The 21,433-nt window shown below is 55.7% G+C and overlaps 2 protein-coding genes and 1 non-coding gene across 5 annotated transcripts; 1 reads left to right on the plus strand and 2 right to left on the minus strand.

Moving 5' to 3' along the window:
* The first annotated feature begins 481 nt into the window (after positions 1–481).
* On the plus strand, positions 482–7,362 carry FOSB (FosB proto-oncogene, AP-1 transcription factor subunit). Of its 2 annotated transcripts, XM_057314606.1 has the most exons (5): positions 482–1,181; positions 3,113–3,433; positions 3,657–3,764; positions 4,696–4,851; positions 4,992–7,362. In XM_057314606.1, exons 1-5 carry the CDS (start codon positions 1,056–1,058, stop codon positions 4,992–4,994), a joined length of 714 nt encoding a protein of 237 aa, XP_057170589.1. In that variant the 5' UTR covers positions 482–1,055; the 3' UTR covers positions 4,995–7,362. The 2 variants fall into 2 exon arrangements, with proteins under 2 accessions (XP_057170589.1, XP_026337836.1); XM_026482051.3 differs by having other exon boundaries at positions 4,696–7,362.
* A 2,110-nt stretch (positions 7,363–9,472) lies between these two features.
* On the minus strand, positions 9,473–9,559 carry TRNASTOP-UCA (transfer RNA opal suppressor (anticodon UCA)). Its single transcript has one exon. It is a non-coding gene; the product is annotated as a tRNA-Sec (tRNA).
* A 3,458-nt stretch (positions 9,560–13,017) lies between these two features.
* RTN2 (reticulon 2) lies at positions 13,018–21,150 on the minus strand. 2 transcript variants are annotated; one of them, XM_026482048.4, is made up of 10 exons: positions 20,957–21,150; positions 19,225–19,269; positions 18,632–19,102; positions 18,266–18,526; positions 15,696–15,903; positions 15,205–15,343; positions 14,989–15,058; positions 14,816–14,862; positions 13,809–13,867; positions 13,018–13,525 (listed from the first exon to the last, which is right to left on the minus strand). In XM_026482048.4, the coding sequence occupies exons 1-10, from the start codon at positions 20,988–20,990 to the stop codon at positions 13,444–13,446; spliced, it is 1,416 nt and encodes a 471-aa protein (XP_026337833.2). In that variant the 5' UTR covers positions 20,991–21,150; the 3' UTR covers positions 13,018–13,443. The 2 variants fall into 2 exon arrangements, with proteins under 2 accessions (XP_026337833.2, XP_044234121.1); XM_044378186.3 differs by lacking the exons at positions 18,266–18,526; positions 18,632–19,102; positions 19,225–19,269; positions 20,957–21,150 and adding an exon at positions 17,588–17,783.
* Positions 21,151–21,433: the final 283 nt, after the last annotated feature.

Here is a 21,433-nt window from a genome sequence, read left to right on the forward strand (position 1 = left end):
GAGGGGCTGCCAGAGGTGAGAAGTACCCACTTAGCCGGGTCTTCCCCAGGCTAGTTTCAGAGCCTATTAATACCAGCCCCCGGGGCGGCGCGGCACTGCGCAGGCGCGGGCGGGTTCCGCAGGCGCGCGGGGTGAGCGCGCGAGCGAGCGAGGGATTCCCTCTGACGTAATTGCTAGGATACCAAACAAACACTCTGCCGCGCCGGCCGAGCTCCTTATATGGCTAATTGCGTCACAGGAACTCCTGGGAGGCGGGGCCGGGATCCCCTCCCGCCGAGGGCTCTGGAACGCAGCCCCCACGACCCCCAGGGCAGCGAGGGTGATGCGGGTGGACAGATCCAGGCTAGGGCAGACCTCTTGCCGGACGGCGCGGGGCTGAGTTCAGCAGGGCCGGAGATTTTAGGAAGTTTGTGGAGCTTGGGTCGAGTGACGTAAGCAAGGAGGCGGGTCCCGGGCATATAAATACAGGCTGGCGGCTTTGGGGTTCATTCATAAGACTGAGAGCTACGGCCTCGGCAGGGACAGGCGGAGCTGGGACTTGGGGACTTGATTGTTGTGGTTCTTTTTGGGGGCTGTGAAGTTCAGTTTATTTTTTTTTTCCGGCGAGAAAGTTTTGGGGAGGATTCTTCTAGATAATTCTACATTTTATTTTGGAGGAGCGACTTACTCTTTTTCTCTTCTTTATTACTCCCCTCCCCCCGTGGGACCCGCTGGACGCGTGGAAGAGACCGCACCCGAAGCCGATTCTGTACAGCAAGACAGCGCTTTCCGCCTCTGGGGGAGCGATCCCCCCCACGCCCCTGGGTCCTACGGAGCCTGGACTTTCAGGAGGCACAGCGGCATCTTGTGGGGGCCTGGGCACCGCAGAGGAATTGCACAGAAACTTTGCCATTGTTGGAGCGGGACGCTGCCCCCATCCCGAGTTTCCTCGGACAGCGCGCTTTGGGGACGCGCTCGGCTCACCCCGGACTCGCACCTTTCTTTTCCACCCGGCCATAGCCTTGGCTTCCCGGCGACCTCAGCGTGGTCACAGGGCCCCCCCTGTGCCCAGGGAAATGTTTCAAGCTTTCCCCGGAGACTACGACTCCGGCTCCCGGTGCAGCTCCTCACCCTCCGCCGAGTCTCAGTATCTGTCTTCGGTGGACTCCTTCGGCAGTCCACCCACCGCCGCCGCCTCCCAGGTAAGTTCTAGAGGGCTGGGGTGCTGCTTTATGTTTTTTGGGGTTTTTTTTTAAAGTCCGGGGAGGAGCGAGCAATCCCTCCACCCCAAATAAAGACGCACCAAAACTCAGAATCTGAGAGGGAATAGGCTCACCGTGCACTTGGCAAACTGCAGAGTCGGGACGTGTTTGCAATTGGTGGTGTGCGTGGATCTCAGGGAGGGAACGTAGAGGGGTAAGCTTTGGGGGGTGGGGAGAATGCTCCGTTCAGTGCAACGTGTATGCGGTAGCAGTGCTGAGAACTTTTAGCTTGCTCCGGGACTGCTCCCGACTCAGGTCCCCAACCTGAAGCTAGCGCAGTTAGGCTGGTGGGGAAAATCCCGGGGAAGCTTCCAGTAGCCTTCTCCCTTTTCCTTCTCCATCGGAGCGCCTACTCCGGCATCGGGTTGCCCTCGATCCGGCGGGCAAGCTGGCCTCGAACCCTAGCTTGGAAGCTCTGCCTCCGCCTCCTGCGCGGAGACGTAACGGGGGACCCGTGCGTAACGGCTGACGCGCTGGAATCCTCCGTCTGACGCGGGGCACGCACGGCGCGCGGCGCCCCCTTCGTCCGCCCCGCCCCTGACGTCCCGGAGCGTTCTATTTTGGAACGCCGGGGCCACGTTGCTAAGGGAGGGGGCAGCCCGGCGTTCCGATTGGCCGCCGCGGCGCGGACTATAGCCAATCAACTTTCCCTTCCTATTTGTAGGGTGCAGTTCCCTTCCCCCCTCTCCGTCCCCGGAACTCGTGGTTCCTCTGCTCTGGGGTCTCTTTTACGGGCCTCTAAAGGCAGAGCGAGGGGATTCCTGTTGTGACAGGAGCAACCCTCTGCGATCCAATGGGCCCGCCAGGACCTTGCGGGGATCAGGACCCTCCGATCTCAGGGGCCGAGGGTGTCTGTGTGCCGGGGTCTCTTTGGGAGACATGGGTGGCCGTCACCCTCTTCTCCGGGCACACACAGACACAGTCCCAGTCCCTCTGTTCCGGACGCCCAAACCCTCCGCTGTGTCGGAAGACAGGACTAGAACCGCTAACCCAAGGGGAACCGGCCAGGTGGTCTCCAGGAGCCCCGCCCCCTCTGGGTTTCCAGGACTCTGATTGGCCAGCGAGCCAGCCCATCCCTCACCACGCCCCCTGGGAGAGTAGTTAAGCCTTCCGAGCAGTCCTAGGATTCCACTTGGGGGTGGGGGTAGATGAGCGCCGCTTGGGCGCGGGGCCTCGGGACCTACACCGTTCTCCCTCCGTGGCAGTCTGAGGGAGCCCGGATCGTCACTTTTCCCTACCTGTCCGTCCACCGTAACCTGTCTCTTGTCAGTCTCACTCTGTGGAGAGACAATTACTTGAAACGTTGTTCAAAACTCCTAAGCCTGTCCCCCAACACCCTTTTAACTAAGACCCCCGCCCCTGCACGGAGGTCTCATGGACCTTCCAGTCGCTCATCCTCCCGGCTCAGAGGGGTGTGTGTATGTGTGTGAGTGTAGAGGAAGGCTTGGCCTAAGGCCTCTCCCTCTCCCTCCCCTTGCCTCTGGGGTGGGGGTGGGGTGTTGTGGCTGTGTGTGTGGCTGTGACTCCTTCCCGGGGGTTCTGTCACCCGGCTGTGTCCAGCCTCCTCCCCACCCCCCCACCTAAGAGTCACCAACCCGGGGTGTGATTCACCACCCGCTGGAACCGTGCAACCTTTCCCCGAAGAAGAAGGAGGAGGTAGAAGCCAGTTGAGCAGAAATCCTCTCATTAACCACTGCGTCACGGTGTAGTGGAAGGGTGGGTGTTGTGGCTTTTTGCCTGTGACACACACATCCACACCCGCTCGCCCTGTGCTCACTCACGGGGTCGGTGTGTGTATGTGTGTTGGGTGTGTGTGTGTCGGTGTCTCTGTTTGTGTGTCTACGCCTGTGTGTGTATGTGTCACCCCGTAGGAGTGCGCCGGTCTCGGGGAAATGCCCGGTTCCTTCGTGCCCACGGTCACCGCGATCACAACCAGCCAGGACCTCCAGTGGCTCGTGCAACCCACCCTCATCTCTTCCATGGCCCAGTCCCAGGGGCAACCACTGGCCTCCCAGCCCCCAGCCGTCGACCCCTACGACATGCCAGGAACCAGTTACTCCACGCCGGGCATGAGCGGCTACAGCAGTGGCGGAGCTAGTGGCAGCGGTGGGCCTTCCACCAGTGGAACCACCAGTGGACCTGGGCCTGCCCGCCCGGCCCGAGCCCGGCCTCGGAGACCCCGAGAGGAGACGGTGAGTAAGGGGCATCACAACTTGGCCTGGGAGTAGGAAGCAAGAGAGGCAGGAACTTTCTCACCAGTGGGGTGAGGGACCACCAAGGCCTTAGTGCTACAGAAGCCCTAGCGTCCTTGCCACTGTCAGGGAGGACTGGGTTCTGGAAGAAGAGGAGGTTTGGGATGGATGGAGGCGCGGCACCGGGTCCCCAAACCTCATGGCCTCTGTCTCTCCTACTCAGCTGACTCCGGAGGAGGAGGAGAAGAGGAGGGTTCGCCGGGAACGCAACAAATTGGCAGCAGCCAAGTGTAGGAACCGTCGGAGGGAGCTGACTGACCGACTCCAGGCGGTGAGCATGGGCCCCGGGGCGGGGGGGTAGTGAGGGTACACCGAAGTGGGGCTCTCCCCCCTCCTCCACCCCTTGCCACCTGCGCCCTGGCCCCGGGGCTGAAGGCCAGAGGAACTAGGTACAGGTGTGGCCAGACGGGGTAAGCCCAGGCGCACACACAGACCCTCACCCCCCACCCCGGCCATGCCAGCCCCGGTTTATGACCCTGCACAGAGGTCCTGTCCTTTCTTCTCCCTTTTGGGCTTGGGCAAGCCATAGCCCATTTTTTGCCTCGGTGTCTCCATCTCTTCAACCCCTCGTGGAATCTTCCAGACTCCTTCTAGCTTTGACATTCTGGAGAGTCTGGGAAGCAAAATGCTTTGAGCCCATGTCAGTTGTCAGTTGCTTACCGCAGGCACCCAGACCTCTCAGACCGCAGGTGGGCGGCAATTGCCGGCGCCCCCTACCCTTTTTTACAACTCACCTTGGTCTGGGAGTGATGCCTGCAGGGTGACCTGCTGCCCCTAGAGGAAATCGGAGAAATCCTCTCCTTTCCCGCGCCACGGGGTCTCTTCCCTGGGAGACAGAGGGGGAAGGGTAACCGCGGGGAAGAGGTGGCATTAAAAACATGGAACAATTGTTCATTCATTCAACAAACCTCCGAGCGCCTCTGACAAACCAGAGCCCTCCATGGACCCCTGGCCCCTTCTCAGTTCCCACCAAACACGTGGGGCGGGAGGGACAGGCTCCCGGAAGGCAAGACCCTGGCCCCAGTCCCATAACACATCAGGACCCCATATCAGGGGGTCTCGCCGCTCCACCTGGAGCCGCTTTCCAGCCCCGGGGGCCTCATCAGCAAGGGTAAGGGAGAAGGTTTTAGCCCTGACCCACCTTCTCTAGTCGCTCACGGCCTTTTGCTCCTTCTTCCCTCTCCTCCATGACCGGACCTCAGGAGACAGATCAGTTGGAGGAAGAAAAGGCAGAGCTGGAGTCGGAGATCGCCGAGCTCCAAAAGGAGAAGGAGCGTCTGGAGTTTGTGCTGGTCGCCCACAAACCGGGCTGCAAGATCCCCTACGAAGAGGGGCCGGGTCCCGGCCCGCTGGCGGAGGTGAGAGATTTGCCGGGGTCAGCATCCACTAAGGAAGATGGTTTCAGCTGGCTGCTGCCGCCCCCGCCACCACCGCCCCTGCCCTTCCAGACCAGCCAAGACGCACCCCCCAACCTGACGGCTTCTCTCTTTACACACAGTGAAGTTCAAGTCCTCGGCGACCCCTTCCCTGTTGTTAACCCTTCGTACACTTCCTCGTTTGTCCTCACCTGCCCGGAGGTCTCCGCGTTCACCGGCGCCCAACGCCCCAGCGGCAGTGACCAGCCCACCGACCCCCTGAACTCGCCCTCCCTTCTTGCTCTGTGAACTCTTTAGACACAAAACAAACAAACCCACAAGGGAGAGAGATTTGGAAGAGGAGGAGGAAGAGAGAGAGGGGAAGAGACAAAGCGGGTGTATGGCCTTCCTGCCTCTCCTGTCTGACTCTCTGCGACCACTGTCATCGGACAGGAGGACCTCCTTGTGTTTTGTGCTGCCTCTTGTTTCTGTGGCCCAGCGAGGCCAGAAAGCTGGTGACTTTGGGGGCAGGGGGTGGGGAGGGAATGGACCCCCGCCCCCAGCTGCCTGTTGGTCCTTTCACCTCAACCCAAGCTCTGGGGATGGGTGGGGGGGGGCGGTGGGGCGCCTCGCTTTGGGCGGAGGGAAAGGGGTGCTGGTGGTGGGCTGCAGGGTGGGCTGGAGTCTGCTTCAGAGAGGCTCGACAAGGAAATGCCACAGACCATGGCCCCACGACCTCGCCCACACCCACCCTTCAGGGGGTGACCAGGCCGGTTCTCCCTGCTCCCCCGACCCTAGCTTATTTATCCATTTCCACGTAGTGAGATCCTCCTCGGAATTGAGCCTCCCTTTAAGGGAAGTTGATGCCCCTTATGATAATCTCCTTCCCTCCCACCCAGACTTAGTCTGAAATGTGAACCTCCCTCCCTGACTCTCCAGCCTCTTCCTCCCAGCAAAAGTGGCTCTGATCTGAATTCCTGGCCTCCTAAGGCTCCCCTCCCCCCCAATTCGGCCCCCAGCCCTCCTTTTCTGATTACAGTGTTACCCCAAGCCTCCAAGCCTGGCTCAACCTTCCCTCCCGGCCTTCCTTGCTGGGCCTCTCTGATTCAGGCAGCAGGGGGCGCTGTGATGCCCGTCCTGCTGGAGTGCTTTATACTGTGAACCGAGTTGGCCGGATTGTTGGGGGGGGGAGGAGGGAGGGGGGAGCCCGGTGGGACTGAACCCTTCCGGGGGGGAGCGGATTGTGCCCCCCACGCCTCAAAGCCTTTCTATCCCCTCTCCCCAGCTGCCTCCTTCCTCCCCTCAACAGTGAGTTAGACTCAAGGGGTGACAGGATCGAGAGTGGGGGTGACAGTTATCTATCCGCGTGGCCTCTGTCCTCAGGACCCCCAGCCCCAAGCCCTGGCCTTTTTCTTTAAGGCCTGTCCCCCTACCCCGGCCTAGGACGCCAACTTCTCCCTCCCCGTGGCACCCCTACATCCTTTCTAGAAAGGGAGCAATGGGAGGTTGCCAGGGGGGCCCCTGCCCCAGTATTTTTTTTCCGGAGAAGATTTAAAGGCCGAGGCTTTGGCCCCCAACCCCCAATATTTTCAGACTGGCAAACTCGAAGGGGCGGGACTCCCGCGGTCCCAGCTCCCCCGCCGCAGCCCCCCAAGCCCCGATTCTTGGTTGGGGCTCCCCACCCCCCCTTCCCCTGTGCTTCACCTCACGAGAATCGTCTCGTGAGGCGGATTGATATTTTTTAACTTCGGGTGGGCCACGCCGCCTTCTGTGCTGCATGGGCAACATTCCACGTGCCCCGTCCCGCGCCTCCCGTCCCCGTGGCTATTTATCCCTTTCCTGGTTTCCGAAAGGCACTTATATCTATTATGTATAAATAACTATATTATATATGGGTGTGTGTGCGTGTGTGCGCGTGAGTGTGTGAGCGCTTCTGCAACGTCGGCCTAGGTCACGTTGGCCCCCAAAGTGGTGCCCGTGGAATCGGAACCACTGCTTCTGGAAACTTCGAGTCAGCCTGTTCCAGGCTTTCTTTCCTCTGGCTGTCTCTCGCTGTCTCTCCTGATCGTCTCGGCCCCTCTGGGGGCTTGGGGCAGTCTCTGGCCGTCTCTTTCTCCAGCGTCTCTCCCACCCCGTCTTTTCTCTGCCTGTTTTTCACCGGGTCGTTTTCGGTCTGTCTCTGTGCTGACCGTCCCCGAGCCTCCAGCTGTCTCCTGACTCTGGGTTTGTTGGGGACCTGAGATTTTATTTCTGTGAGCGAGCCTGAGGGATCATAGACTTTCACAATCTGTATCTTTTAAGGATTCTGGGTGTGCGTGCGAGACTGTGAGCAGGGCCTGCCCCTGCCGGACCACAACTTATTGAATCCCCCAAGCGCCCCCCCCCCCCATGCTGTATTTGTGATTCTTTTTGTATTTTGCACCTGACCTTGGGGGGCTGGGGCTGGCTGGCACTGGGCCACGACCCTCCCGCCATGGTTCTGCACTGTCGCCAATAAAAAGCTCTTAAATATGAGTCTGCCAAGCTGTAGGGTCTGTTTGTTCCCGATGCCCGGCCCCTGCCTGCCTTTGGCAGGAGCGAATCAGGTCAGATCAGCCGAGGGGGCTGTACTCAGGCACCGAGCCTTCTGGGACTCCCACCTGTGAATCAGTCGACAACAGGACAACAGGACAGAGGTGGCTAGGCAGTCAGAGGACCTCCCACAGGAGCTGCCTCCTCTCCGAGGGGGTGAGGCAGAATAGTAGGCGTGAGCTACTGAAATGCCAAAGGGGGTTTGGGGAGGTTTCTTGACAACAGAGGAACTTATCCAGACCCTGCGTGTTCAGGATGACCTGAGTGAAGGTTGAAAAGGTAGAGAAATTTGAACCACGCACATCCCACAGTACTAAAGATCAGCAAGGATTTGTCAGTCCTCAGGGTCACATGAACCACAAAAACATGGATCACTTTACACTGAAGTGGACTTTCCTTTTGTGCTTTTCCCACCACCATATTTTCTGGGTTATGAACCTATAGGGGCCAACCTAAAATGGACTGAACCGAAAATATTGCCTCCCTTAATTTATTAATCAATATGAAACATTTCCTAAGTACCTTCTGTGTGCCCAGCCCCGTGCTGGGCAGTGTTGGGGACATGGCGGGGACTGAAACAGCCCCAGGCTCTCCCCTCCGAGGGCTCACAGTCCAGAGAGGGACACAGACCTGTAGGGGATGATCTCAAGTACACAGGGTTGGGGGGATCCATGGGGCTGGGAGAGCCCAGTGGGTGCACATAAACTGGTCGGGGAGTCAGGAAAGACTTCCTTGAGGAGGGACGGCTGAGCTGAGTCCTGGAGGCTAAACAGAGGACATAGAAGGGGATAGAAAATTACACAGCGCAAAGAGCTGTTGGTGGGGACAGGGATGGATACATTTAATGAGCTAGAGGTTCACAGAGCAAAAGGTGTGGAGAAATTGTTTAGCAAGGACCAGATTCTGCAGGCTTAAATTCCAGAGTAAGAATTCAGATCTTTTCTTGCAGGCACTGGGGAGCCACGGCAGGTTTTGAGAGCAAGAAAGGCAGGGGCGGGCTTGTGCTTTAGGAAGACCTCTTTAACCACCAAGTGGAAGGTAGCTGGCAGAGAAAGGGGTAAGACTGGGGCAGGAGACCAGGGAGGGGTCTAGGGTGGGGACACTGGTATGTGTTGGGGAAGCCCGGGACAGGGGCAGGGCTATGAGATAGAAAGGAGGATTGGAATTGAAAAGACAGTAGGAGGCAGAACAGACAGAACTTGGTAAAATGCTACCATCAGAAAGACAGCACAGGGCAGGAGTAAATAGCATGGGCCAGGGGTCTGAGCCTACCAAAGCTGCGTGACCTTGGACAAAAGGTTCATCTCCATGAACCTCAGTTTTCTCAGCTGCAGAATGGGGCTATGAAGAGTCAGGGAGCTTATGCGTGCTGCTGCTGAGTGCAGAGCGAAGGCGCGGTTATCACCATCCTCGCTGCTGTTTATTGGGGCCACCTTGATCCCTAGCTTGGAATATTCCCCCTTCTGTTGGCTCATCCGCTCTCATCCTTCAGGTGTCTGCCCACATGTCACCCTGACACCACATCTGAACTCAGGTCTCCCTATTAGATGGCCTCTAAGATCAGTACTTGCCTTCCCAGTAGTTACCACCTTTGTAGTTGTTCATTAAATGTGTAATTAATGATTGTTTAATGTTTGTCTCCTTCACTGGACTGGGAGCACCATGAGGCCAGGGCGGGGGCTGGGATCAACACTGTGTTCCCAAAGCCTGGCACGAAGCAAATACTTGTTGAATGACTGACTGACTGACTGAATGAATGACTATTTGACCTATGAATAAGTCCATGCGTAATTAAATACATGAGTGAGGAAGTGACTGAATGGGAGAATAAGCAAGGGAAGGGGAGAGATCCAGGATGATTTTCATCATCTTTTAGATCATCTTTGATACTCCCAGTGAAAGTGTAACCGTGGGAAAAGAGACCCGCGTGGCGGAGATTCAGCTGTGAAGCAGAGGATCGCAGCGATGTTATTAGGCGCTGGCCCGAGGGTCGTTCTCCCCAACAACCCGCTCTAATGTCCAGTCCGATGGGAATATAAAAGACAAAGTTAGTCGCCCGAAAGGTGGAATTGAACCACTCTGTCGCTAGACAGCTACAGGTTTGAAGCCTGCACCCCAGACCACTGAGGATCATCCGGGCAAGATTCGCCTACTCCCACACAGCTATATAAAACTCAAAACCCGCTAACTTTTTACAGTTATGGTCACATAATTTGGGAGGGTGTGAGATTGTTGACTCTGATATCTATAAATTCTCCCCAACTACGACATATATCCGTCCAGAATGTTACCTTTTTCTTGCATGGGCATGAATCATCCTCCCTTTTGAAACCGTCTTCATTTGCATAGCGCCGCGCATTCTGGGAAGCGGCGTTCGAGGACGGGCCGCTTGCTTCTAGATGTTAAAGGGCCCGAAGCTCCTTTTCCCAAGTGAGAAGTTTGTTTTTTAAGAGGAGAAAGTCATAAGTCGGCTTTCAGAAGCCCCTTCCCTGAAAAAATCCGAATTCGAGCGAGCGAGTTCCTGCTAGAGTTTGATTTAGCCCAACCCCGGAGACTCGGGGTAGGCGGTTATAGAGCTAGTGCGACACCTGCTGTTCCTTTGTAGAACTTCAACGACCTACAGAGTCCCACGTTCATTCAACTATTTATCGAGCGCCTACTAAGTCAGTCCCAGGCACTGTCCCAGGCAGCGGGATGACAGAAATCCTGTCACTACTGAGCTTAAGACACTAGAGGTCATCAATTTCTGACCATATTTTATGGCCAAGGAAACCAAGACTTAGAAACAGGTAGTACTGTACCCCAGTTCTCACAGCTCATCCGCCAGGGGGAATCAAGCCTGCGCCATCCTAATTGTTATTACAAAGAAGGTGGACCCTTTTATAATCTAAGTCAGAGATCCTTTCACAACACTATCGTTCTGGACCACAGGGCTCCCATCTCAGAGCAAAAGTCAAAGTTCCATGGTCCTACAAAATGCCTATGTTTAGGGGTGCCTAGGTGGCTCAGTTGGTTAAGTGTCTGACTTCTTATGATCCCAGTGCCCTGGGATCCCTGGGATGGAGCCTGGCGTGGGGCTCCCCACTGAGCAGGGAGCTTGCTTCTCTCTCTTTCTCCCTCTGCCTGCAGCTCCCCCTGCTTGTGCTCTCTTTCTCTGTCAAATAAATGAATAAAATCATTTTTAAAAATCCCTATATTCTAGTTCCTTTCACTCCTCTGACCCCATCTCCTATTCTGCTTTTTCTCATTTACCTGGCTTCTGGCATACAGATCTGCTGCACACGCCAGGCATCAGACATGCTTCTTTCTCAGAGCCATTGTGTTTGCTGATCCCCCTGCCTGAATTTCCTTTCCTCCACGTGTCCACTGACTCACTGTCTCCCTTCACTCTGGCCTCTGCTCAAATACCACCACTTGGTGAGGTCTTCCTTGACCACTCAGTTTAAAATAGCAAGTCCTGGCACTCCATCCGCTTACACTGATGGACTTTTCTCCACCCCTCTGAGCACCACCTGCCATATACTATGTCGGTTTGCTTGTTCTCTGTCTGCTCCCACTAGAATACTACTTCCATGAAACTATGGACTTTGTTTTGGTTTCTTTCTGGCCTACTGCCTAAAGAGTGCTTGAGAACTTAGCACATGCTTGGTGAATGTTTGTAGGATGACTGTAAGATGATTACATTATCCTTCTCTGAGCCTCGGTTTCCCCACCTGGAAAACAAAATTAGTACAACTGATTTCACTGGAGGAATCGCAATGAGCAGATGGATATAAAAGTCTGGGAGGCACTCAATAAAGGCTGTTTCAAATTCCAGCCTCTTTCCAGCTTCTAGTGAGGGTGGGCTCACTAGAAGCCAAGGATGGGCTTGGGGGCTTTAGCCATTCTTGGACCCATAATTTCAACCAGTCCCTCTTCTTCCATCCTTTTTTTTTTTTTTTTTCTCCAATAGTTGTTTTTTTTGGGGGGGGGGAGGGGGGAAACGCCCAGGGACTCAGTTGGTTAAGTGTCTGCCTTGGGCTCAGGTCATGATCCCAGAGTCCTGGGATCAAGTCTGGAGTTGGGCTCCTTGCTCAGCAGGGAGCCTGCCTCTCCCTCCGCCCGCCACTCCTCCTGCTTGTGCCCTCTCTCTCTAGCAAATAAATAAATGAAATCTTTTAAAAAATAGTTTGTTTTCTTTTTTTAATTTTACTTTGAAATAACTCTTCTCCCAATGCCGGGCTCGAACTCACAACCCTAAGATCAAGAGTGGAACACTCCAATGAGCAGGCCAGGCACCCCCTCCCCCCTTCTTCATTACAAAGCGACACTATCTTATGGAAAGTGCAAATAAAAGCATCTTTTGGAAATTTGGCCATTTTTTAATTTGGAAATTGAAAACACAGTCCGTGCTTGGCAGATCTGGATACAAGAGAAGCCCCCTTAAGCCCTCTTTTCTTTTTCTTTTTTATTACATAGTTGCTGCTAGGCAACCCCTGCAGACACAAAGACGGGCTGTAAATACTTGTCCTGCAACATCATTATCTATCTCCTAAAATGTGACATGCGTCGCTAGAGGCAAGTGAGATGATTTTAGGTGCTGCACGAACAAACAGTTTAAATGTTAGTAGTTTTGTGTTTATTTTTACTGTTACCTTCTATTCCTGGCAAGTGATACTGACTTCCTTGGTGGCGAAGAAACATTTCTTTTTAAAAGACATTTGTTTTATTTTTAATGAACCAATTTAAGGAAAAATATTAGATGAAAAGCAGAATGGGTGCTAGAAAGATCGTGAAGGTCATGAGGGGATGACTGAGATTTGGGAAACGATGTCATAGCCCACAAGCAGCTTCTGTTTACTGAGCATTTAGTGTTATGCCAAGGGCTTTACAGGTCGGCACAGTTACGGTGAGTTTTCCATTTGAGGAAATTGAGGCTTCGAGAGGTGAAGTCACTTGCTCAAGGTCACACAGCCAAGAGGTAGGGAAGCCGGGATTCAAATCCAGGTTTGTGGGTCGTTAGAACCCAGTCCCCTGCCTCCTTCTCCCTAGGTTTTGGAACCTGAGGCCCAGAAAGGCCATGAGGCCCTTGACTTGGTCCCAAGGCAAGTGGATAGAGAGAGATGGTTGGGTGAGAGACATTTGAGAGAGAGGATAGAAGCGGCTTCCTGACTTACTAGATGTTGGGGCTGAGGAAGTAGGAATCCAGGGCCATACCGAGGTCTCTAGCCTGATGACAAAGTGGCAGAGCGGACATCCCTGAGCTGGAAATCAGACAGGACAATAACAGGTTTGGAAATGTTTGTGGAGGGAGCTGTCCAAAGGCACTTGGGCACAGATCTGGGGCTCAGGTGAGAGGGCTGCCTGGCAGACACAGTGTGGGGATCGACTAGTGATGTCTGCCTTGGGCACAGGCATGGAAAGCGGTTGTCAAAGGCGTGGCCAGCCCTGGGACGGAGGGTCTCTCATCTTCCTCTCAATCATTTCATAATATAAACAGATTATTCAGGGAGCTTCTTCTGGATAGATGGGGAAGGGTCCTCCTTGAATACCACTTAGGTGCTTTTCGGTGTAGGAAGGTGAAAGCTGGAGGAGGCTGGAAGCACAGGAGGCCTTGGGTTTTCCACAGGAGTCTTTATTACAGTGTAAATCCAAGCTCAGGCCTCCCCTGGGCCCCATGCAAAGCCCTGGCTTTGGGGCTAGTGGCGTCCAGGAGACACCAATCTCTCACGGCGCCTCCAGCGGCGGGGTCACGGAAGTGCAGGGCGGGTGCCCTATCTAGGCAACTACAAGTCCCAGCAGGCGCCGCGGCCAAGGTCCCTCGCCCTTCCGGGACTCCTAGAGCAGAGCCTCTTGGGGGATGTAGTCCTGGCCGCTCAGGCAATTTGCACAAACTCCCTGGGGCGAGCGATCCAGACACCCGCCGGGAAATGGCTTGGGCGGAGGCGGAGGCGGCGGAGGGAGGGTGGGGATGGAAGGGAGATGGAGCTGGGCAGAGGGCTGCGGGGGATGGGGGCAGGCGTCCCGAGGGCAGAGACACCCCTTTCATTCGGCTTTGGCTTTGGATCCAGAGACTGCGGCTGCTGCCGAGGCAAGGGCTCCGGACCCTGGGATCTTAGCTCGGATCCTGAGGGAGAAACAAGTGGAGTCACGAGGTGGGGCAAGTGACCCATAGGAATCTGAGAATTAAGGGGAAATCTGGAATGGGGCTGGGGGCGGGGGGAGGGGGGAGGACACACACTAGCTGAGTGCCCAAAGCCAGCCCCTGCCCTCCACCTGATGGCCTGGTTGGAACTGTCTTTGAGAAGGGGGCATGAACCCCAAAGAGATTTAGGGACAGGTACTATCTGGGAAAAAGTTCCTCAGCTTCCCCCCTCCCCATCCCCTTCATCTCCATCCCACACCCTTACTTAGCTTTGATGTGGCTCAACTGATTGGTCACCAATCCCACATACTGGTCCATCTGGGCCTGCGGAGACCGAGAAGGAGAGATGGGAGGGGTCCTTCCCCACGATTCATTCAGGAGGCTGCTTCCTCCCCCACCTCCAAACGAGAAATTGGGGAGAGCGGTCCACTACTCCACCTTCAACTCTAAGCCTAATAAAACAGCCTTGGAAGTCAGAGGTTCAAGCTGAAGTGCCGGTGGGTTGGGCCAAGTTCTGCGTGGGGAATGATGTCAGGTAGACACACAGGAATTTGCCAGTCAGTCTGTTTCCTGGGCATGACTATTAATCTCCGAGTGAGTTGTACGTGCGTGTGTCTGTGTGTGAGTCAGGTGAGCGTGTGGGGCACTGGTGTTGGTTGTCAAGTCCCTGCGTGGATTGACTTCAGTACTGGTTTAATTCACAGCGTGACCGCCTTTGAGCGTCTTGGTGATTCCAGCATGTGAGGGAGTTCGTACTCTCCCTGGCAGGCGTGCGTATCATCTGGCTCTCAGCTGTGCCAGAGAAGGGACTGTCAGTCCATCTGCCCGTCTTTGGATAGGATATATGTCAGTTGGCCTCGGGCCTTTCAGTGTTCTGGGCAACAGCCGTCCCACCCAATGTTGACAGTCCTTGGCAGTTTCGGGGTGAAAGCCATCGGTTAGTCTATCTGCCTTGGGTTCAGGCATGACAGTCGGATCCTGGCTCTGCAAAGGGGACACCAATCAAAATGCTTATCTCTGGCCATTGAGACATATTCATTAGACTCTAGCTGCTTCGAGGAGGGGCTGCAAGCAGACCACCTGTGCCCCGCTGGGACATCTGTCACTCAGACCCTGACTCTTCCAGGGGCGGAAACACCAGTTGATCCTCCTGTCTCTGGCAGGGACATCTGTCAGTAGGACACTGCTTGTGGTGGGGGGTGGGGGCGGGGGGGGAGTCAGACCACTCATGTTTGGCTGGGACACTGCCAACTGAGAGCCTGTCACACCCACCTGGTGTTGCCGGTACAGCAAGGGGACAGTGAATAAACCGATCACTCCTGTAGGCACAGAAATGGGGATGAGGGTTCTCCCAAGAGATGAGCAGCTCCGTCTAGAACCCTGTCCCCCATCAAACCCCGATGACCCACCTCCCCGCCCCACCCCCCACGGCCTTCCCAGCTCACCCAGAATGAGAAGAGTCAAACCATTGAAGACGGCACCCACGAAGGTCAAGATGTAGAAGAGAAGGGCCAGCTGGGGGTCAGGGTCAGGGTCAGGGTCAGCAGAGCCTACAGGGCACTCCCCAGGCTGTGAACTTCCCCAGCAATGGCCCTCCTACCCCCCAGGGGCAGCAAGGCGAATGCTGGGGAACCCAGGAAGGAGTGGGGGTTTCAGGGCACCTTGAGGGAATCCACGAGGTCTTCTACCAGGAAGAAATGCCGCAGCTGGATGGCCACAGACACCACTCGGGAGGCAATCTGCTGGGACAAACGTTCCATCTGCTCCTGAGTCAGGGTCAGGTCCACATCCAGATAGGCCCTGGGAGGACAGAGGGGTGTCAGGCACCTCAATGTGTGGACCAGCCCAGGCTGAGGGGTGTGGCTGGGACAAGGGCAAGAAATAGGGCTTTGAGGAGATGGCCAGATGTAATGGACTAGGGTCAAGGTCAAGGGCAAGAGATGGGCTCAAGGATTAAGGGTAAGGGGTTAGGGTCAGAGGTTAGAGCTGGAAGTCAGAGTCAGACTCAGAGTCAGGGTGGAGTCAGAACCAAGAACAGGATGGGTCAGAGTCAGCATGAGGAGTGCCTGACTGGAGGTCAAGGGTCAGACCACCCCTTTGGTCAACACTGGGGTCTAGATAGAGGTCAAGGCTAGGGGCCAAGGGTTCTCACTGGAAGGGGTTGGCACCGTCCCCCCGGTGCACGGCCTGCAGCACTTTTCGGTAAACCCTGAGAGAGATGGTGCCACAGAGCAGCAAGAGGGCCACATGGGCGGTCACGGACACGATGCTAAAGTGCAGGAGGCAGAGCAGGGAGACCATGAGGCCCGTGAAGACCACTCCTGACGTCCTCGTGTCCTTCCAATACAGCAGGTCCGCCACTGTGGAGGGAGAGGGGGCCCAGCGGTCAGGCTGGGCTTTGCACCTGGCCTGGCTGAGCTCTTGACCTCCCACTTTCCGTCTAGGGCTGAACCTTGACCTCTTGACATACTTGGCCTGCACCTGAATTCAATTTCCCAATTTCTACTTATCTTCTTTGATTCCCAGCTGCTTCCCCTCTTCTCCTGGAAAACCCAAGTTAACCGTCCAGCAAGTGCCCTTAATCTCAGTCCTGCCATAGATTATGTGTGGATATAATTTTTGGTCATTATTTATGAAAATTTGAATCATCTACACATTTTTCTGCCTTACACACATCCCACTCTTTTCCCTCCTAGAATTCCCTCCTTGTCAGTTGGAAGAGCTCTCGATTCATCCTTCACAAGAGCGCCACAAGATTCTGTTGTGTGGCTGTCGCATCGTTCATTTCATTCAATATTGACCTATTGCTGGGTCATTCACTTGTTTTCTTAACCTCCATTCCTCAACAGTGCTGCAAGGACCAGCCTTCTACAGACATTCTTACCTCCCTGCAGGGAGGTTCTATTTCTGAGATAGAATCCCAGATGTGAAACAGCTGGGTGGACGAGCTCTGTGTTTCTGAATGTCATAAATGTTACCAGATTGCTTACTAGCAAGACTGTTAACAATTCTCGTTTCCATGAGCAACTCGGGCGTGATCTTTTTCCAGCATCCTGCCCAACAATGGGTGTTATTGTTCTTTTTCTTTTTTGCCAACCCGACAAGTGTAAAGTGGTATTTTCTTGATACTCTCACCCGCATGCACTTGCCTAAGTCCTAAATGTATTAATAACACCATCCACCTTTCTATGCCCTGATTCAAATTTCTGACCCCTTTCTGAGATGCTAAATTCACCTCACTAGCCCTTCCTGAGCCCTGACCTCCAGACCCCAACGTTTCTTTTTTTTTTTTTTTCCAATGGGCTCTGTGCCCAACGTGGAGCTTGAAGACACAACCCAGTATCAAGAACAGAGAGCAAGAGTCACATGCTCTACCCACTGAGCCAGCCAGGTGCCCCCCCAATATTTCATTTTGCCCATCTAAATGTTAACAGCCTTTCCAAAAAGGTGATCCCATCTCAGCCCTGAACCGGTAGGCCAATACCCTTCCAGACCCTCCACCCTCCCACCGTCACTCTGATCAAATTCTGACCTGACCGGTCCCCCTCAGAGTCTGACTTCCCTCACTTCTGTATTGTCCTTACACCCTCCCATCTACCTCTAACTAGGGCAGGCCTCCCCCTACCCGCAATGCAGGGCCCTCCCTTGCAGCCTCCCCAAGGCCTATGCCAGTGGGTGGGGGAGGGGCCGGGTCGCCTGAGGCGGGGTCTAAGTTTAGGCACGCTGGGGGGAGGGGGGAGCCTGGCCCACAGCTGTGCTGGCCTGTCCAGGTCCTGAGTGACAGCGCCGCCTGGGCCTGAGACTGGGGGAGGGGGCCTCCCTGCTCTCGGGCCCCAAAGCCTCGGCTCGGGGGAGAGGGGACCCCACGCTCCCTCCACTCTCTCTCTAGACACCCCCGCAACCCCCCCAGCTTCAGCCTGCAGCTCTGGGGAATCTGGGACCCGTAGGAAACATACCCGCAGCTTTGAGGGAGATAAGAGAGAATCTGGACCCATTTACGCCATCCCCCAATCCCGGTCCCACCAGCCCGCTCCGCAAGCCCACCTTTACTCCCCATCTCCGCTCCGAGTGAGAGGCTGCGGACACCGCTACTTCTGAGGGATTTTGCCCACTTCAGTGGGACCCGGAGGGAGGGAGTAGGGGGCGGGGCCCCTTTGTACCCAGCCAATGGCTCTCCATAGAGGAGGGGACAGTTCCAAAAAGGGGTGGCTCTCTTTGTAAACACCCAAAAGCAGTGATGTCTATAATCACCGTGGCCGTTCGTGGAGGCTAAGCGTATTTTAGAAGAAGGCGGGCTCTATTTGCAATTGGCCAGTGGATGCGGTCAGGGAAGAGGAGCGTTTTTAAGAGGCGTGGAGTTTACTTGTAAGTGTCTCATGGCCACAACCAGAAGACGGCCTAATTTTTTCAGGGATTTGTCCTGTCCAAAATCAGCCTCTAGGAGGCGCACACCAAAAGAGGGATTATTTTTCTAGCCATCAGCCAATCCTAATGTTCAAAGGAGGGCTCATGCCTCAAGTGGGAGGGAGAACTACAGAAAGAGCCAATGGTAATCTAGATAACGGGGTGGGGGGGGGTTGTTTAAGGGCGGAGTTTATATCTAGCCAATAGCAATACCTCCTCTTCTCCACTTTCCTCACTTCCTTCGCGAGGCTGGTCCCCTTAAATTCCAACCCTCCTGTAACTATAGTTCAAAGGAGCACCTTTACTCACAAGCTTTACCTAGAAGGAGTGGTTCCAATGTGAATTCTGATTGGTCCGTGCTATCGAGGCACTGCCCCGTGATTGGCTCCCGCTCCAGGTGCCCTCGCGGCTCTTCCTCCTTCTGGTCCAGCGAGGGCTCATCAGGCCAAGAGTTCGAATCCCGGGATCGGGGTGGGGATGGGGTACCAGCCTGGGGGGTTCCAGAGGCGGGGCTGGGCTGCGGAGTCAAAACTTCCAGCGGCGGTGCGGACTGAGGGAGTCCGAGTTGTAGGTCCAGTTCTGGCGCGTTAGAAAGAGAAGGCCGTGAGCTTTCACCTTGGAGGTGCCCTGAGGAGAGACCACCCACCCCTTGTGGCTTCGGTCCCAGCACTTCTGACATCTCACCTTTCCCAGCCTCTCCAACCTCCGACCCGTCGGGCTCCTCGTCCTCCAGCGGAGTGGAGCTACTGGTGGCAGAGTCTTCTCCGGATCCCGCTCCCCGGGCTGCCCAGCCCAGCTGGTCCAGCTGGAGCCCTAGGTCCTCCAGGGGGCGTACGGCCGGAGGGGCAGTGTCGGGTTCACCGCGGCGCCCAGGTTCTGGGGATTGGCTCAGGCTGGGGATGCTCTCCAAACTATCGCCCAGGCCAGGCTGAGGGGGTGGGTCTCGTGGTTCTGAGACTGAGCGGCCCTGGGGCCGGGGGCGGCGGGCAGCTGAATCCCGGCGCGCTCCAGAGCCCACCACACCGTCGAAGGCGATGTAGGAGAAGGTCAGCTCCCGGGGGGTGCCCCAGTCCTGCGACGTGGTCTCTTCCTCGTCGTCCTCCGAGAATTCTCGGGCTGTGTGAAGCTCCCGAAAATCCGAGTCGTCATTCCCTCCTGCAGTAAGCAAAGGAGGGTATGAGCTACTCTAAGCGTGACCCTGACCCACTCTCTTCAACCCCCCTACCCAGCAGTAAGCCCTTTCAAGTTCTGCTCTCACATCCTCCCCCTCCACTTACCTTCCGTGGAGTCAGGGGTAGAGGACGCTGTAGATGGAGCTTCTTCTGCGAGAAGGAAAGAATCAAAGATTCTTAGAAGCTTAGACTGTTGGAATCACAGAAGTGTGCCAGTCCTGGAAACTTGGACGGTCCGAATTAAGGAATCTTAGAATATTTGAATCACAGGACCTTCAGAACATTCTATATACAGACTGTAAAACCTTACTATAGTGCTATGAGAAGCTCAGCCTTATAAGTTCAAATCCAGGAATCTTAATCTTAAGAGTCTTCAAATTAGGAATTTTAGGAGGTTTCAATTAGTTCATTCTTTCAAAAACCATGTACTGAACACCTACTATGTACCAGGCACCGTTTCAAATGTGAACAAAACGGATAAAATCCCTGCCCTTGCAGGGCTTACACCCTACAGGCAAGAAAGACAACACACAAATATATGATGTTGGGTGTTAAGTGTGCAGAAAAAAATAAAGCAGGGTAAGGGAAGAGAAAGTGAGAGGGTGCTATTTCAGACAGAGTGGTCAGGAAGGCTTCTTTGATAAGATTACATTTGAGCACAGCCTTGAATGAAGTGAGGAAGCCATGCAGATGTCTAGGGAAGAGTCTTTCAGGCTGAGAAAAAAGCCCAGTGCAAAGGCCCTGAGGCAGGCACTATGCTTGGCAAATTTGGGGAACAGAGAGGTGTGAAGGCATGACTGGAACAGAGTGACCAAGAGGGAGAGGGGTGGGAGATGAGGGCAGAGGGGTGGTGGTGGTAGGGATCATGTAGGGCTTTCCTTTGTAAGCCGAGGTAAGCACAAGATCTTAGAATGTTGGGATGATACTCTTCAGTGTTGAAATAACAAATGCTTAGAAATTTTGGCATCTGGACTCCTAGGACATGCAAGTGGCCAGATCTGAGAGTGTTGAAATTCTCAGTTGCGGGAACTACGGGGGTGTGAGACAGAAAATGTTAGACGAGGACTGTTCAAGCCCTGGTCTCAGAGATCGTGAGGATCAGATAAGGTATTTTGAATTGTGGAACCTAGCTCTTCAGAGGTAGCTTGGGGCTTTGCCCACAATAGATGTTCAATACCATTTGGAAACTGAAATCAGATGCCCCCCGCCCCGCCCCCACCTCGTTTTGACAACTGGGGAATCGGAGGCCTGGAATCAGAGGCCCGGAGTAGAATGGGTGTCTTTCAGGGTTACTACTTATCAGTGGTAGAGCTCAGTAAGGACCCAGGAGTCCTGGCCCTAACCCAGGGATGGCTGTTTCCGAGGGACACGGTGTTGGACAGTTTGGGCGAGGTCAGGGCAGCCTCTGAGTCTGGGTAGAAAACGGAGGTGGGATGCGAAGATGGATGATAGGGGATGGTGGTTAGATCCCTCTTCTCTACCCTGGCTCTACCCCTCCATTCAACTCCCCTCCCCGCCGGCTGCAGCCAGCACCAGGGCGAGGGGACAGCTCCCGGAGAGCTTCCTCATCCCTGGGTGGGGTCCGGCGCCATATCCCAGAGTCCGGCGCGACCCCCGCCGGCTATCTCAGTGCTCCCCACCTCCGCCTTGACTCACTCAGGTCCTCCGGTCAGGTCGCCCCCATCGCCGCTGGAATGCGGGGGGAGGGGAGAGCTTCCTTTGTCTCCTTCGCCTCCTCCCCCAACCCAATCCTCCCGCGACCTGGTATGGAGGGCTTACTGGGGGGCCCACCTGGGCGTCTGGGCCCCACACCAGGCCTGAGCCTCCCCCTACTCACTGCAGTGGGCGAAGACTGGCAGGACCTGCCCCATGGCCCTCCTCGGGCCTGCATCGGGACCCCCGCCCACTCCGGCCACGCCGCCCTGGGCCTGGGGCCGCCAGCGCTCATCTCCGCCGCGCCCACGACGCCGCCGCCATCCTCGCCGCCTCTACCTCCCGGGCCGCTCCAGCAGCAGCAGCAGCAGCCGCCGCCGCCGCCGCCGCCGCCCTCTGCTCCGCACGGCGGGGGCGGGCGGGGCTGCGATGGGGAAGGCACTGCAGCGCTGGGCCGGGGGCGGGGCCAGTGGACCAGCGGGGCGGAACCTAAGGAAGGGCGGTGGGGGGGCGGGTAAACACAGACGGGCAAGGGAGGGGCGTGGCTTTTCTACGAAAGGGGCGAGGCTAGGTTATGCTACTGGGCGGAAACGGCGCGGAAGGCGGCCCGAAGGGCGGGGCCTCCTGGAAGAAGGCGCGGTCTCTAGCGGAAGAGAGGAGG

Source organism: Ursus arctos, unplaced genomic scaffold, assembly GCF_023065955.2.
Source record: "Ursus arctos isolate Adak ecotype North America unplaced genomic scaffold, UrsArc2.0 scaffold_19, whole genome shotgun sequence".
NCBI classification, from domain to species: Eukaryota; Metazoa; Chordata; class Mammalia; order Carnivora; family Ursidae; genus Ursus; species Ursus arctos.

Excerpts from the sequence above, each read along its gene's own strand:
- RTN2 (XM_026482048.4), bottom strand. The coding sequence starts at position 20,990 with ATGGGGCAGGTCCTGCCAGTCTTCGCCCACTGCA. Across the intron at positions 14,863-14,988 it reads TTTGACTCTTCTCATTCTGG|GAGTGATCGGTTTATTCACT; the intron begins GTGAGCTGGGAA and ends CTGTGCCTACAG. Across the intron at positions 13,526-13,808 it reads TTGAGCCACATCAAAGCTAA|GATCCGAGCTAAGATCCCAG; the intron begins GTAAGGGTGTGG and ends TTTCTCCCTCAG.
- FOSB (XM_026482051.3), top strand. The coding sequence starts at position 1,056 with ATGTTTCAAGCTTTCCCCGGAGACTACGACTCCGGCTCCCGGTGCAGC. Across the intron at positions 1,182-3,112 it reads CCACCGCCGCCGCCTCCCAG|GAGTGCGCCGGTCTCGGGGA; the intron begins GTAAGTTCTAGA and ends GTCACCCCGTAG. Across the intron at positions 3,765-4,695 it reads TGACTGACCGACTCCAGGCG|GAGACAGATCAGTTGGAGGA; the intron begins GTGAGCATGGGC and ends ACCGGACCTCAG.